Here is an 18,469-nt window from a genome sequence, read left to right on the forward strand (position 1 = left end):
ATTTCTAACCCACCTCTCCCCAATTTCATTCAAGTCTGCTGCTTGCATTTCACACTTTATCTTTAGTTTTCCCTCATCTAGCTCCTTTAGAGTTTGCAAGGACATTTTCATGCTCTGTCCCCTAATAAGACCTGTTTGTTTATTTAGGAAAATTAATGATTTCAATTAACCCTTTTCTCTTGAGGTTTACATTTAAGGACTGTGCACTGCTCTTCCTTCTCCTATTTAAGGTTAGTTAGGTAGCAATATTCAGTTTGTCTTCTTTTTAACAAATGTTATTGCTAAAATAGTCATGATTGGGAGAGTTAGGCTACTCAAAGGAGGATTATCTGAGGGAGAGAATCAGGTTTGTTGGACAGGGAGGCAGCATAGTTACTAATAGGCCCACAATTCCTGTGGCATCATGTAGTATGTTTGGTGAGCTTAATACTAAGGAGGAGTTCTTCCCCAGTGTAAGCAGAGGTGATAACCTTTTGTTCCATCAACCTGCTAGGAACTTAAAGATTGTTGTGTTTTAACTATTGTTTTTAAATTGTGAGGTGCTACCTAACTGCTAAATTGAACTAATTTTTATTGCCATTAAAATGAACATTTTTTTTTTAAATTGCCCCTTTCATCAAGAATTTTGCCAGTTGGCTCATTGGAACCAGCCAGCATGGATTGTCCTTGCCCCCCCCCCCCCATTTACTCTTGTGGTACTTAAGTGAACCAAAAAAAGGGGGGGGCTTATTTCGAGTTTTCACTATTTTATATGGCTTGGAATGTTCTGAGTTTTGTTCCAATAAAATAGAACTCTTGAACTGTTTCAAGTTTTGTTCTGCTGGAAGGCAGCTCAGAGAATTAGCTTTGGATGGAATTGCTTTGTTTTGAACTCAAAACCACATTTTATTCTGCTTTGTACATAATCCCAGTATGCACATAATACAGTGATATACCACAACATCAAACCTCTGAAAATCGTTACAAATCTTATAACGTGTCTCAGAAGTCATACCTATTGGCATTATTCCAGATAAATATGTGTACAAATAGATCTTTGGGAGTGGTAATTTCCCTGTGTTTATTTAATTTCCCCTATGTATGAAATCTTAGTTACTCTCCTCTGTTTTTTTTTTTTTTAAACTGGATGATATAGGTTCAATTGATATTGTACACTTACTTGTCTACTGAGTTCATTGGCACAGCTAATATATATAATACAATTCGACGAGTTGGGACAGTTCTACTGGCAATGCACACCTTGAAGTATTACTACTGGGTAGTAAATCCTCAAGACCGTAGTGGAATTACTCCCAAAGGTTTAGGTATGTATTTATTTTCTTGTTCTACAACAATAATACAACATTTGGAACTGTGAATAAGTTAGGTACTGAAATAATATAATACTCTAAATATTTATAGAATTTTAGTTTAAGTATAATGTGTGCAACACTAGGTGATATGTATTCTTTTAAAACTCAAGTGTCATATTTGATTTGTTAGATAAAAAATGTATCCATGGCTTTTGTTGACCAGAGTAATGGAATTACTTTTATGGTACTTCTAGGGATGTGCCAAGCATACCACTTGAAAACTAGAATGTTTCAAGAAATACCCAAATGTTAAGTTTTTCTCCTGGATCATGCTGCTTCGGTTATTCTGGGGGTGGCTTGAACATTTTCCAGAATGAGGTAGAAGGCTTTTGACCATCCCTGGAACAGCCAAAATGGGAGAAAGCCAGAATAATCAAGGGGGAAAATGGAATATCTGGTGTTTCAGGGAGTGTTGTCTTTCTGGAACAATATGTTTTGCATATCCCTACAGGCCAAGATAATAAATTGTACAAATGTAGGAAGGTGTTTTTAAACCATCTGTTTAGTTTTAGTTTTCCCCCCATATCTGGAAATACACCTAAAATATATTGCAGTGACATGTGAAATTCACGTGGAATTAGCAGGACGTATATCTGTTAAAAGAGCCAGTTTGGAGTAGTGGTTAAGGCATCAGGCTAGAAACCAAGAGACTGAGTTTTTACTCCCACCTTAGGTATGAAGCCAGCTGGGTGACCTTGGGCCAGTCACTCACTCTCAGCCCTAGGAAAGAGGCAATGGCAAATGACTTCCAAAATATTTGCCAAGAAAACTGCAGGCAGTTGTCCAGGCGGTTGCCAGGAGTCAACACTGACTCCAAGGAACCAAAAAAAAAAACCTGTTAAAAATAAATATGAATATTGTCTCTTTTAATAGTTCTTTTGAAGTTGTAAAGAGGTTGCAGTTTGCCATCACAAATGTTCAGGATCTCTTATTAACTCTTAGCTGGATTCACTCGTTAGCCTAACATATAATATGTTTGGTTAGGTTTTGGCTTAGAATGTTTGTATAAACTAAAGCATATCTTTGTGATTTGCAAAGATACAATTTGTGGCTTAGCGTAACATGTGGATCTTGCTACTTGTGGTGCATGCAACACTTGTGGCGCATGGTTAAAACAAACCATGACTTAGTATTATTTCTGTAAGTAAAGGTATATGACCAAGACTGCCCAGGGATCTTGCCTGTTTGAGATTTGACCAAGAGACTGGGGCTGGTTTGCAGTATTCAGGAGGAAAATCTCTATAGCAACAAACACTGGTCAGCAAGGAAGACAGGTTTTCTGCGATTAATAATATAAAAGGAAAGAGGGAATGAGCCTGGTTTAAGCACAAATGAGAACTGGGAGCTGTTCCTGGAAATCTGAAAAAGAGCAGAGGTCAGAAAAGTTGTTTCCTAGAAAATATAGATGTATTTCACATTTCTGATGCATAGCTTCCTATGTGCAGGAGCAACATTATGAAACAATCCACTGCTTAGGTTGGGGTTAATTTGGATGAAAACATTCTAGCTCAGACATTTGATTTGGGTTTAGTTAAGATATTAACCTGAATTAAAGCAAATGAATAATTATTGAAATATTCCATGTGGCTGAAAATAATGATTTTTTCTTTAACATGCAGGGCAAATGATTAGAGTTACTGTAATTGCACTGTAATGATCTTAGGCTGTTAAGTATGGTGTAACATAATGTGTCTTTCATATTAAGATGGACCTCGGCCTAATCAGAAAGAAATTATTTCTCTGCGAGCCTGTATACTCATGTTTATTAAACAGTTGGTGACAAAGGTAAGGAATCTTCAAATTAAGTCTGTGCTCTTCAGTTTTATTTTATTACAGAGCTGTTTCCCCTGCTTATTGTCTTCTAGATTTGTTAAGATGACATGCTGAGGGGATGGCAAGTAAAATTCTAGGAATCATCATTCCAATTCACATGGATAGCAGTGTGGGTGTGTTGGGGGGGGGCTTCTTCCTTTAGAGTGTACCTTATATTTCTGATGGCTGAACCTTTGCTGTAGGAAGTACAGACTCTGATTAATTAAGGTGAGGAAGAAGGTACAGCACTTTAAATCTTCATATCTCACTAGAGCAGCTTTCCTCTTCAATTCACAGGTAAATGTCACTGCTGCTTTCTCTTTCCTGAAGGGAAGAGAGATGCAATATAAAAAAGAGGGTTAACCATGTTCTTCATCCATGCCGTGAACCCAGTGTTGTAATAGAACTGATGTGTATACACAGAAGCTGTGCCCGTGGCAAAGTTCAAGCCATCCATCTCATCCTCTCTCTTCCTTTTGTTTTTCATCCCTCTTTCATTGCTGTCCTTGTCATATTGCCTGACTGGAAAAAGCTAAGTTAATAAAGCTCCCCAAGGATAAGTGAAATCTACTGCAGGGTGCTTGGACTTTCTCCAGCTGAAAAAAGAGGCACAAGTAAAGCAAGGGATTAACCTAGTAAGGACAAATATTAAAAAAAAAAAAACCAAAAAACTTTTCAGAGCTTGGAATTGGTAGAATAATCAATTTTGCTTTAAGAATGTTTGACACACTCAGTATTTCCTTCTTATTTCTGACTTTACTCTAAGGAAACCCAAATTCATAGATCTATGTGATTATACTATGTATAGTTGAGAATATTGTCTCTTCTGGTATCCATTGTGTACTCCCGGAATAGTGAAAAACGGACTTCTTTCATTACAGTTTTGGACTTATATGTAAATATGTAGATATCTACTTTGGGTCTTTTCAATCAAAATTCAAGATGTATTGCTTCTAACAGTTGATTCTATGTGAAGTTCTTAACAAATTAATTATAATAGCGCTTTCAATATTTTGGTGGGATTGTTTGAAGCTAGTTTTATACTAAAACATACAGTTTGCCTATCTGGCTTGATATCTGGCAGTGACTCTGTGGGGTTCTAAGCAAGAGTTATTCCACATTACTTGAAAATGCACAAAACATATGCTCTGCTATTGAGCTGTGTCCTCTTTTTATGGATAAGCTGTGTTGTAATTCATATAGGCCCACTTGAAATAAATAAGGGCCAAAAATAAGAGCCAAAAAAAGTAAATAAGGGCATGTATAGGAACTATGCATGATAGTCATAGGGACCTGTATGGAAACTGCATAGTATACATAGAAAGTCATGTGTTAATGAATCTAAAACATTTAACAAGTATTTAATCTATGTTACAGTGTGATATTTATATTCTGCTTTTAAAATACATTACTTGAGTTACATTTGTCTTGATTTTATCTTTTAAGGATTATGGAGTGAAAGAAGATGAACTCCAGGGCATTCTGAATTATCTTCTTACTATTCATGAGGTAAACTAAGTTGGCAACTTGCTTCCAAGAACCTTTTGAGTAAAATATTCCCTCCTACCACCCAATAACTCTGAAGTAAGAAAAACATGCATAAAATTAAAACTACAAATACTGAACAATAATTTAAAAACCCGCATCTTGAAGTTCATTTGTGTAACAAGTTTCTGTAGTTTCCTATTCAATTCATTAAACTGGTACACCAGGGTGGGGGCAGGGAAAAGAACAAATGGTGAAGCTATATCTACAAAGGATTCTTTCATGGAAAACAAAACAAAAAAATAATAATTGGGTTTTTAAATATAATTCTGGCTATATGTGAATATAAAAATAAAAATTAACATGTTAATAAGTTACCGTATATACTCATGTATAAGCCCATCCATGGATAAGCTGACCCTCAAATTTTTAACCAAAGTACCATGAAAAATGTACATCTGCAATATTTTTGTATGTTTTAATTTTCACAATTGGCTTAATTATGGGTGGCACATTTTTTCAAGGTATTTGGTTAAAAATTTGAGGGTCTGCATATTCATGGATTATCTGCAAGTATGTAAGGGCTATATGGGTATTTTAAAAAATTATTACCGTACTCATGGATAAGCCAAACCCAATTTTTCAAGTGTATTTTGGCACCTAAAATTCTTGGTTTATTCACGAGTATATACTGTAAAGCAGTAATTAAAAGTAAGCATTGGTTACTATTGGAATTATCTATATTTTCATGTTTTCACATCAAGCAAGTGTTTTATGCAAGATGTAGCATCAAATATTTAGAAAATGGGATATAAATATAAATAAATTAATTTGCTTTCAGGATATTAAAATGAGTAGACTAAATAAGTAATTTTACATCAAGAGCAGCTTTTTCCTCCTTTGAGTTATATGTGCATTGATTCTGGCAAATTGCACTTATAAACACTGATGGTGATATTCTGTGGAACATCTAAAAACTAAACAAATTCTGAATATATGTCATAGATTTGACTAAGCAATGACACCAGATGGTTCCCTTATAAAGTGAAGTATTATATACGAGGGTTACAAAGTAAAACTTTACAAACCCAATTGGTTTCTTTTTGTGTTTTCTTATATTTAGAAGACGTTTTAAATTTTTTTGCTCTCTCCTATTTTATATCAATATCAATAATATCAATAATATCAATAATATCAATAATAATAATAATAATAATAATAATATCCAACAAGAAGAGGATATCTGAAAAGAATGCATCACTTCTGGAAAGAACAACATCCAGAATCAGAAATAACAGAACAGAGACCAGCAGATCAATGTTGATTTATAACATGAAATAAAGTATTCACAGAAGTAGAATTGGAAGAACTGCAAAGGTCTACCCAGGGCAAAGAAATTGAAGCCTTGTCCGAAGTAGCTCAGACAGCAGAGACAATCCAGGGGGAGTTGGTAGTAGAGGAAACCAGCACTGCTATTAAATCATTCTCATTCCCAAACCAGGCACCTTCTCTCTGCCTTCTTGTCAGAAAGAACAAAGCCCTCTAACTTAAAAACAAGAGCAATTGAAAGAAAGAATAACTGAGCATCTATAACAGCACAAAGAACAGAATAAGGTTGCCTGCATTGAAGCTTCTAACAAAGAAACAGTTAGCACAAGTATTAAAAGATGCCAATACTGTAATATCAAATATAAGCACCAGCTCACTGCAAGAAACAAACCAACTGATGTACAGTATGGCTACAGTTATAACTGAATTCCTTGGATGCAAAGTCAACAAACAAGAAAAAAAGCCAAACACTGCACCACTAAAATGGAAGATCAGGTTGGAAAATATGATCAGCATGCTAAGATCAGATGCAAGCAAGCTAGAACGGATGAAAAAAAAGCTGAAGAACAAGAAGACCAAAGAATACCTGATCAAGAAATATCACCTAGAAACAAGGAAGATCAAAAAAGCACTGGAAATAATTAAAGCAGCAAATAACAGCCATAGCTAAGAAGATCAGCAGATACGACACACAAATTGCACACTACAGGCAGCATCTCCAATTACAGTTAAATCAGAAACTTTTCTACCAATCCATCAATGGAGAGACTGCAATTAACCAGTCAACACCTGACGACGAAGAAACAGTACAGTTCTGGGTGCAGCTATGGGACAACCCAAAAAAATACAACAAGAATGCAGCTTGGATAAAGGAGGTGGATAAGAATAAAAAAGAAGCTAAAATGAAAGAACTTGTAAAAATAGCAGAAATGGTGGAGAAAAGGGCAAGGAAAATCAAGAATTGGTCAGCATGGTTTTTGGTTGAAACATCTGACTACTCTGCACCCACTTATTGCCAAGCAGTTTAACAACATACTGCAAGGAGGTGGAATTGAAGATTGGTTAACATCGGACAAAACCTACCTGATAATGAAAGTTCCAGCAAAAGGCCCAGCACCAGGCAACTACAGGCCAATCACCTGCTTGCCAACAACTTTCAAATTGCTAACTGGTGTAGTAGCTGATGCAGTCCAACAGCATCTAGTTGAAAACAAGCTCTTTCTATCTGAACAGAACAGAAAGAAAGCTGCTCAAACAGCAGAGGTACAAAAGATAACTCCTAATTGACAAGATGATTTTGGAAAACTGCAAGAGAAGGAAGACCAACTTGAATGTAGCTTGGATTGATTACAAGAAGGCATTCGACTCCCTGCCACATGACTGGACAGTCAAGTGACTAGAAATAACAGGAGTCTGTAGAAACATCAGAAGCTTTGTGCAAAGATCAATGGCACAGTGGAGAACACAGTTGTTGGTCAGTGGTGATAGACTGGGAGAGGTTAACATCAAGAGAGGAATCTTTCAAGGAGACTCACTATCACCACTACCGTTTGTCATTGCATTGATTCCTCTGTCAACAATACCGAACAATTAATGCCATGGCTATCAACATCAAAAACATCTGCCAGGCTATCCCACCTCCTTTACATGGATGATCTGAAGCTGTATGGAAAAACATCATATGAAATGGAATCGCTGCTCAACACTGTCCAAATATACAGCCAAGATATTGCAATAGAATTTGGACTGGACAAATGTGCCACCCTTACCATCAACAGGGGAAAACAGTGAAAATTGAAGGTATCAAGATGCCCTATGGAAATAACGTCAACAGTCTGTATGAAAATCACTAGAAATACTTGGGCGTCCTTCAGGCTGACAACATCAAGCATACTGAAGGCAAGAAGAAGATTAGTAGTGCATACATCAGAAGAGTGAAGAAGATCTTAAAGTCCAAACTCAATGGTGGAAATACCATCAAGATGATTAACACCTGGTCAATTCCAATCATTAGAGAAACAGCTGGAATAATGGACTGGAATCAAGTTGAACTAAAAGCCCTGGATAGGAAACCAGAAAAATAACGTAAGTGAATCATGCCCTTCATCCACACAGTGATGTTGACAGACTCTGCTTACCAAGGAACATAGGTGGGTGTGGAATGTTGCAAGTACACCAGACAGTTAAAGAAGAAAAAGGGGCATTTGGAAGAATATCTGAAGGACAGTGAAGAAGATGCACTGAAGCTAGTACACCGTGCAGGCTTACTGAATACCAAAGAGACCAAACTGGGCTAAAAGAAAGACCTAGTGAAGAATAGAAATAAGACATGGCAAAGCGAAGTATTACATGACCAGTACACACACACACACACACACACACACACACAATTAGCAGGCAAAGCTGATAACAAGAAGACCTGACAATGGCTAAGAGCAGGAAAGTTGAAGAAAGAGACAGAGGGGCTAATTCTGGCTGCTCAAGACCAAGCCTTAAGAACAAATGCATATAAAACCAGAATTGAGAAGACAGCAACAAACTGAAAATGCTGCCTCTGCAAAGAAGCTGAAGAAACAGTGGACCACCTATTTAGCTGCTGCAAGAAGATTGTACAGACTGACTACAAACAACGGCATGACAAAGTAACAGCAGTGGTACATTGGAATATCTGCAAGAAATACCATTTGCCTGCAAGCAAGAGCTGGTGGGGCCACAAAACAGACAAAGTAATCAAACATGAAGAAGCTAAAGTGCTCTGGGACTTTAGAATTCAAACAGACAAGCACCTGCCACACAATACCCCAGACTTAACAATTGTTGATAAGAAAGACAAAAATGTCTGGATAGTGGACATTGCAATACCTGGAGACAGCAGAATAGAAGAAAGAATATCACAAAATATAAAGACCTGCAAATAAGTAGAATGACTATGGCAAAAGAAAGCAAATATAGTAATAGGTGCCTTGGGTGCAATCCCAAAACATCTGGAGCACCCCTTGAAGACCATCGGCGTTGACAAAGTCACCATCAGTCGATTGCAAAAGGCAGCTTTATTGGGAACAGCTTACATCCTGTGACAATAATTTTAATACTATCAAACAACATCTGCCTATCCCAAGTCCTTGGGAAGGATTCGATAGGTGGATAAAAATGCCAAATCTAGTCTAAACATCTGGCTGAATGTGCGACCAACCATAATAAGAAAATAATAATTTATTATGCCCCTTAACCAAGGGGCAGAACTAATCAAGTAAAACAACTACAAAAATTCCATCCAGTGTATGTAATTCACAGTTTAACAGGCAACCCAATTAGATATCTATTAACAACTAAAGCAAACCCAAATACAGCCATCATACCTATTGAAAACAACATGCTACAATATGACAGATTGCATATAAAACCATAATTAATATAAAACAGATACTAACCTGGGAATGTCAACATTAATATGTTTTTATTGTCTTATTATCTTTTAGCATATATTCTTTAGCTATGATTTCTATTATTATTATTAGATTTTAACCTATATGTATGTGCATACAGCCTCCTGTTTTCCCCACAAACAACAACCCTCTGAGGTGGGTTGGTGTGAGGAGACAAACTGGCCCAATGTCACCTGGCCAGCTTTCATGACTGAGGGGGGCCTAGAACCCATCGTCTCCTGGTTTCTAGGCCAGCACGTTCACTACTACACCAGACTGGACCACATGCTCGTGGTTGTGCGTGTGCTCTCTCTCTCTTTCGAATTACAAATTATAATTCTATGTGCTTTTATTCTTTATACCTTGCGTTAACTTCTTGATTTAACCCTTTTGCGTCTGGTTCTTAAGCCTTTAGACTTGTCCTCCCCAATCTATTCTGTTCTGCAGTCACTTGCCTGGCTTCCCAACGTCTGGCTGCTGAGTTGACATTACTTAACTCAGGGTGTTTTTGAAATGCTGCAACAGCAGCTCTTCTGAGGTTTCAACATGGTTGTGGCTGGTGCCCTGGACTGTCTTCTGTAGTTGCTTCTGCTGGGCTTGCAGGGGCCTGGGCTCCCGGAAGATGTCAGTGCCTAGGCTGCTTCCCAGTGTCTGTGCAATGGAAAAATGCCCACGTATTTATGCTGCTTGCTAGTGCTCAGGACCTTTTCCCAAGTCCAGCACCTGATCTGCTCATACTCCATTCTGCTCTGTATTTGCCACTCTGCTGGCCATTTACAGGGGCTCTTCTTGCTTTCTTTCCCATCACCAGTGCTTCCAGTCTGAGTTTCTGATGTCATCTGGTTATCTTTCTTGTGAGACTTCAGGTCTTTTCTCCTTTTCTTTATTTTTCTTCTCTTTCTCTTTTCCTCTTAAATGCCATCATAGCTAATCCAGAGCCAAGCACTTTTAAAGGGCCAGGTCATCAATTCCACGGAGGCGGGGGGTGGGCCTTAAATGAGAACAGGAAAGGGAAGCTTTGGTTTTCCATTGGCTGCACATACTTACTTTCACAGCCTGCTTATATTAACTCAGCTTCTTACTTTCTAAATATGGAATGCTGTTTTTAGTACTACGAGCAGCTTTGTTACTTGTCAATTTCTTAAAGTATTGCTGGACCATATTATATTTATGCATTTTATAACGTAGTTATATTTGATTTTGTAAAAGTAATATGTGCTTTTTTTGTTTTTTGTATAGCAATTGCTAGTTTAGGACTGAAGTCTGAAACAGTTTAGCAACACGTCGTTTTATGTTTTTTGTTTAACAGGAATTGCTAATAGGTGGTTTTGGGGTTATGGGTCCAAAATAAAAAAAACTAAAAAAGCTGTTATTTGCTTTTTTACTAATTGCTTCTGAATGTTTCTTTACTTCCAAAATTCTTTGATTTCTAGCATGGAATAAATGATTAGTTTTCTTTGAAATATAGCAAAGCTTCTATGGGCAAATGGATCTACTTCTTTGGTTCTTTAGATGGCCTGCTTTTATATATTGTTCAGTTTCCTTAGTACTGGCAGTAGCGATAACTTTGTGATTTGCTTAGGTATGTTTATATAGAGCTGGGTTGAAGTTTGTGTTTTTAGTTTAAAGTGTCAGTTTTTCCTTACCACTGCTTCCTTTGGCTTTCATGACTATGATCATGAAATTTCATGAGTATCCTTTATATATTTCTTGTGAATGAGTACCATCATGTGAGTACCATAATGTGAAGTCACTTTTTTTTATTTATTAAAACAATTATATGGCCACCCAACTTGCTTTGATGACTCTGGATGGCTAACAATAAATTATAAACATAACAATAAAACCCAGAAATTTAGAAAAATAAACACCAATACAACCTTAATACAATGCAGCCAGGGTTCTCAAAATTTTCATCTCACAGTCATATAGCCTTGCAGCTGGGCTTACCTGATATTCTAACCCAATACCTGAGGGAATAGTAAAGATTTTAAAGCTTTTTGGAAGGCTAGGAGAGTTGGAGCCCTCTGAGTTTCAAGAGGTGCAGAGTTCAGTAGGGCGGGCTCTGTGACAGAGAAGACACCTCTTGTAGGTCCCACTAGATGACATTGTTTCAAGAAAAGGACCTGGAACATGCCCACCCTGTCAGTTCTGGTGGGACTGAAAATATCAGAGTTCCGTCTCTAGCATCTTCCATTCTGTCTAATCCTAGGTCTTAACAAGTGCATATTAGCATGGTTATAAACAAAACAATATTTGTGAGACACTGTTCTCTTTGTTTTGTCTATAATGATAGGAGAGGAATAAAGTGATAATTCACAAATTGATAAAAATAATCTGCAAAGTTTGAATTGCAGTATCAGCTGTAACATGGGTTTCTTTATACTTAGGATGAAAATTTAATGGATGTTCTGCAATTGCTTGTTGCTCTCATGTCTGAGCACCCCAGTTCTATGATTCCTGCCTTTGATCAGAGGAATGGATTACGGTAAGAGATAAATTCCAGTAGAAATAACAGTAATCAAACTTGAATTTTTGGTTGTCTTGTAAGATAAATGTCTTCTGTCAAACATTAATGTAGGGGTTACTTAGTTGAAAGTGTTGACCAGTTTCATACCTTTTATGAGTTCATACTCAAGAATGTAGTTTGAAACAGTAATGCTACCATATCTTTAGTTTTATATATGTATGTATGTATATGTGTAGTATGTAGTTACTGAGAAACAGAGATTTTACTTACTGAGGAAAGCCTTTCAGAGCTATAGAAAGGCTGCAAATGCCTTAATTGTTCCAAATAGGAATATATGTATTGGAAAAACAATGTAATAGGCTTGTGACATGTTACCAACTCAGCTATGACTTAGAGTACCACAAGAGTCTTTTTCTTTAGAAAATTTATTGAATATATTTTGATATACTGAATTTATGGAAGCCTTCCATAAAAATCAGTTTAAAGGCCAGAATTTTATATGGGATTTTGCTTCTTGGAGGCAATGAGAAATAACAAGTTGCCTATGAAAATAAAATGGTGTTGAAAAATTGAATCTGCATAATATTGTAGACTATTTAAATATAGTAAACCTTAAGAGCATATCACACATTGTGATTGCAAATTAATAAACTTGAAGCTATGCTAAGAACAATTAAATTCTCAAATGAATAGTAAATTTTAATGCTGTACTTAAATATGTACAAAACAAGTAGAATAAAAGTTTAGTTTTATCAACAACTTTATTACTTCAACTCCATTTGTACCCTAATATAAAGCTTTGTTCTATCTATATTTTATAGAATAATATCAACCTTCCAATAACATGAAGACAAAGTACAACTATAGAAATAAAATTATTCATATGCCTCTCTAGAGTCAGGTTATTTTTCTGGTTCCCAGATGATCTTGTTTACAAGCGGAATTGGACCATGTGGATGAATGCTCCATCTAGTTCTAAATAAAATTCTGCCTTAATTATTGCATTCGAAAGGTGCATCACCATTCCTACAAATATTCCTTCCCTTTGCACTAAGGGGTTAATATCATTGGAAAATCCACAATGTTCTATTACAAGATTTTCAAGCACTATTTTAAAATAACACAAACTAATAATCAAGAAAAAGAATAGAAAGAAAGCTAGAGGTAGAGTAGAGAGAGAAAACAAAAATATTGAAACATAGAAAAGGAAAAGAAGAAAAACAGAAATACAAAAAGAATGACTTCTGACTTCTTATACAGCACCTGTAAATGAAACATAAAATAACCTCTTGCTCTAAAACTACATCTTAGCGTACATTTTTTGCATAGGGTATTAATTTTACTAATCAAATCCATGTATCATAATTTCATTTTTTTCTTATTCCTGCAAAAAGTCCAAAAGGGACTTTCAATTAGTATTAACGTTAGTCAATGTTTTTTCAATAAGCAAAGCTATAAATTTCGCCATCTCAGCCAATTCCATCTACTTCACCATACATTCTTCCATTGTAGGTAATGTTGAATCTTTCCACCTTTGAGTGTATAAAAGTCTAGCTGTGGTTATCATATATAAAAACAAAAGTCTGTGAGCTTTTTCCAATTATTTATCCATCAGTCCCAAAAGAAATGTCTCTGATTTCAATTGTATATTAACCTTCAATAACGTCTGAGGTAATTATATGTATTTGAGTCCAAAATTTTTTAGCTTTATTACATGTCCACCAAAGATGATAGAAAGTCCATTCTTGTTCACATTTCCAACATATATTTGAAGTCCCTTTATACATTTTTGATCATCTTTCCAGTGACAAATACCATCAATACATCATTTTATAAAAATTCTCTGTCAGATTGTAACACAATGTAAATATTAACCCTTTCATCCTCATATTTTTCCATTGTTCCATTTGTATATTATATCCAACATTTTTAGCCCATTTTATCATACACTCTTTAACTTATTCATCTTCTGTTTCAAATCTCAACAAAAGCTTATACATTTTAGCAATAAGTTGTTCATTGTAAGTGCACAATTCAGTTTCAAAAACAGTTTTATTTCATTCAAAAGCATGTCTTTTTATCAACTTTAAATCTTTCTACAAGTTTCTTTCTACAATGTGAAAACCATTGACATATATATCCTTCTGATATCAAATCCTCTCTTGATTTTATTTTAAATTCTCCCTGATGAATATCAAGGATATTGGCATAAATTAACGATTTCTGCTTGGTTACCATTTCTTTCCTGTTAAATGCTTCTTGTGGAGATACCGTGAGGGTATTTTTGGACACAATCTAGATTTATATCTATTCCAAATTCTCAAAATGGCACACCTAATAAAATGGTTTTTAAAATCTACATTAACCTTAACTTTATCATACCATAAATAGCTGTGCCACACAAATCTCAATTCGTGCCCTTCCAAGTTCAGTAATCTATTTCTCAGCAACACTCATTCTTTCAACTAAACTAAACAACAAGCACCAAAATACAATTTGAGATCAGGCAAGGTTAAACCTCCTCTTTCTTTAGCATTTTGCAACACCTTATATTTAACTCACGGTTTTTTACCTTGCCAGATAAATTTAGTTATATCCTTCTGCCATTGTTTAAATGGTAAATCAGTAGTCCAATTGGTATTGTCTGAAACAAAAATAACATCTTAGACAAAACTGTTATGCAGAGTGCAGCTATAACCACAGTTCTTGCCAAAAATACACACCAGCGTTAGAGAGATTTAAAGAATGCAATGTCCTTATCTTGTTCTCCAAAGAAATCCAGCCAGAAGTTATAGAAAATATCTGGTTGTTTATTGAGAACTACTACACAAGTTCCAAACGTACGGAAGTGCTCTAAAGAAGGATACTTGCCATATAGCAAAAAATAAGGAACTTCATTTACAGCTGAATCCCAGAGTCTATTAGTGAGAAATACTGCTGTTAGAATTGCTTCACCCCAAAAATGGGCTGGTACTTGACCGTCTAACATCAGACTCTGTTTGATGATTTTCAACACGCCAATCTTTCTTTCAGCTACTGTATACCATTTTCTGCAGACATACCAACATTTGTTAATCTGTGAAAAATTCCTTTTTTACGCAGCCAGTTCTGAAACTCATTGCTGATAAACTCAACCCCTCTATCTGTTTGCAAGCTCCCGATTTTGTGCCCATGTTTTCTCTCTACCATGGCAACAAACTCTTTGAAACAAGAGAATGCTTCTGATTTCTGTTTAAGTAAATAACAAAACGTAAAAAGTGTTTTATCATCTACTAAAACAAACATAAATCTTGCTCCACCTTCACTTGGAGGAAAAGGTCCAGCTAAATCAGCGTGTACTAGTGCAAAAGGTCTATTGGATACTCTACCACTTTTTCTAGCAACCGGGGCAGACTTGATCTTAGATTGCTTACACACAGTACAATCAAGAAACTTTGCACACTTTTTAAATCTCAGTTCTGGATACACCTTGGACATTTGTGACAAACATTTCCATCCAGGATGACCAAGCGCTCTGTGATAATAATGAATACAATCATTATGTAGAGGTACATTACCAGCACAACTTCCAATTAACACATCTTGTTTAGGAAGCATTTCATACAATTGATTAACCAATTTCCCTCTAGCACACTCAGCCCCCTCTTTACTAACATAACATTCAGAACCTTGGAACGTAACAGTATACCCAGTTCTAGTTAATGCAGGAACGCTGAGAAGGGAAAAATCAAGTGTAGGAACACAGAGTACATCAGAAACCACTTCCCCCAAACAAGGGATGAAGACTTTACCTTGCATAGTTACTTTAGCTATAGAACCATCAGCCAAGGCAACTTGCTGAATTCTAGGCTTGCATTTAGTCAGTAATAACTGCTCATTATTTACAATGATTTCACTGCAAGCAGAGTCCAGTAACCATGTATCAGGAGAACGTGTGTCTCTGTTAGAAATCAAAGCAGATACCAGTCTAGTGCTTGCTTGCTGTTTGGCAGGCAGTCCCTTCCCATGACGGACAAACTTTCTGGAACTATCAGTTGGCGATTTTTCATAGGACAGTCTTTTATAAGATGCTTGGTAGTATTACAGCGAAAACATTTTCTTACCACGCATGCAGTCTCTATGCCAGCAGGAGGTCGCTGCTTTGCGTTATCAAGCCTTTTCTTTGAACTCTGCAATTCACGAGCATTCTGAATTTCCTGTAAGCGATTTGTAAGATAATCTACTATAAGATCTGCTGGTGTCAAAGTCTGCGCTGCTTCAACCAGCATATCAAAGGAATCATCCAAACTCGAAAGAATGATGCAAGCTTTTCATCTCTCTGGTATTGCCATGTCACGATCCTCCAGTTCAGCAAAGTTTTCATCTTATGTAAATGCTCAGTTACATTAGCTCCTTGATCCAATTTAAGATTATATAACTGCTTTGATAAATTTACGATAGCAGCTGAGGCTTGTCTCGCATAAATAGCACGCAAAGCTCCCCAGCATTCGTGAGCAGTCTTCAAATGACAAATATGGACTAATTCTGAAGATTCAAGACCCAGGATCAAGTTACCATAAGCACGGTCCAGCATAACTTGCTCTGCAGCCGTAGGTGCTCCTGGCGGGGCATTTTGTACAAACTGCCATAAACCCTCCTTCAGGAAAAAAGATTTCATCTTTATACTCCAAGTCTGGTAATTTTTTGAATTTAACCTCTCAAAGGGTAGGCTCACTGCTGTTGTGGTGGTCGCCATGCTTCACTTTTCCAGCACACACACGAAAACACAGAAAAAAAATCCAAACCTGAAACAAGAAGGTTGTACCAGACGTTACACAGGCAGGGCAACAAATCCAGGCATAAATCTCTCCTCGTTCTGGGCATTCTCGGCACTCTGGGCCCATAACCTGTTATGCAGAGTGCAGCTATAACCACAGTTCTTGCCAAAAATACATACCAGCGTTAGAGAGATTTAAAGAATGCAATGTCCTTATCTTGTTCTCCAAAGAAATCCAGCCAGAAGTTATAGAAAATATCTGGTGGTTTATTGAGAAAAATAAAAACTACATAAAATACAAGTTTCATGCAAAACATTAAAAAAATCACTTCTTCTCATATATGTGGCATCCAAGACTTATCCACTACACAAGTTTAACAAAATCTCTAACCAAAACCTCTCAGAGAAGAGGTAAACTACTTGGTTATTAGTTACTACTACATAACCTATAAAACTGATTACATGATGGCTTAAATTTTACTGAGCAGTGAGGCATGTACTCACTCACAATTTAGTGACACTATGTACCACCCCTTGAGTAACTAGCATACAGACGCCAATAGGTGGCAGTAAATAGCAGTATACGTGCACACTAACAAAAATAACTGCAAATGGCCTGCTTTTCTAGTCTCCAAACAATGTTTGGAGATAGCGAGGTGCATTTCTTCCCATGAGAAAATCCTAACAAAAACATTCATTTTTATCACAGAAATTCTTCCCAACAATGACAATTGTAATTACTCCCATCTTAACATATATTTTTTAATTTTGTTCCATGTCTTAACATAATTATTCTGAAACAACATGCAAATCATATTGTCAGATTAACACCCAAATATTTTTTTCTCAGTCTTGAAACCTGTTTTGTTCATCAATTCTATATCACCTTGTACCTTCATATTTTTGTTAACGTCTTTGTTTTTTGGTTTATTAATTTTAAAACCAGCTAATGCACCACATTCCTTTAGTTTTCTCATTAGTATCTTTATCCCTTTCAGTGGGTCTGTAACACCAACACCAAATTATCTGCAAAAGCTCTTAATTTATATGTCTCTTTCTTGATTTGTACTCCCATTCTCCGTCCTGTCTTATATCTCTATTTAAAAATTCCAAAACCAAAATAAACAAAAGTGGGGATAATGGACATCCTTGCCTTGTTCCTCTTTGAATTTGACATGGTGTCATTAAATCTCCATTAACAATAATTTACTTTCTGTGATATTTCAGTTGACCAATTTTATTAAGTTCTCACCAAAATCCATATATTCTAAAACTTTAAACAAGAAAGGCCAATTAAGATTTTTGAAGGCTTTCTCTGCATCTAAAAAGATCAGTGCAGCTTGTTTTTCATTATACTATTCCAAATACTCTATAATGTCCAGTACTGTTTTAATATTGTCTTTTAATTGTCTTTTAGGCAAAAATCCACATTGGTCTTCATGAACAAAATCTTATAAAACTATTTTTAATCTGTTTGCCAAAATCGTTGTAAATAACTTGGTCACTGTTTAATAACGATAGTGGTCTGTAATTTTTTGTTAAGTTTAAATCCTGTCTCTCTTTAGGTATTAAAGCAATATTAGCTTCTTTCCAAGACTGTGGCATCCCGTCTCCTTGTAAATAAAATTCATTGTATTTTGAAGTAGCTGTGAAATTTCATCCTCAAAATATTTATAATAAGACCCTGATAATCCATCTGGCCCAGGTTCTTTTCCTAATTTAATCTTTTTATAGCTTCCGAAAGTCCCATTATTGTTACAGGCCCATTCATTATCTGTCTTTGTGTGTCTATAAGCGATGGTAAATTTTGCAGTTTTAAATAATCATCTGTTCTTTCCAG

General features: G+C 36.0%; 1 protein-coding gene across 3 annotated transcripts in view; it reads left to right on the top strand.

Annotated features, from left to right (window-relative positions):
• LRBA (LPS responsive beige-like anchor protein) overlaps nt 1-18,469 on the top strand; it is a 427,822-nt gene that overhangs the window by 58,159 nt on the left and 351,194 nt on the right. For all 3 annotated transcript variants that reach the window (XM_088132764.1, XM_088132766.1, XM_088132765.1), the window contains exons 14-17: nt 1,136-1,304; nt 3,058-3,137; nt 4,611-4,673; nt 11,794-11,891. In XM_088132764.1, coding sequence (XP_087988890.1) covers nt 1,136-1,304; nt 3,058-3,137; nt 4,611-4,673; nt 11,794-11,891 — 410 coding nt within the window. The remainder of the gene's footprint in view (nt 1-1,135; nt 1,305-3,057; nt 3,138-4,610; nt 4,674-11,793; nt 11,892-18,469) is intronic.

This window comes from Python bivittatus, unplaced genomic scaffold (genome assembly GCF_059951505.1).
Source record: "Python bivittatus isolate LINGU-HERP-01145 unplaced genomic scaffold, Pbiv_v1 ctg000070_np1212, whole genome shotgun sequence".
NCBI lineage: Eukaryota > Metazoa > Chordata > Lepidosauria > Squamata > Pythonidae > Python > Python bivittatus.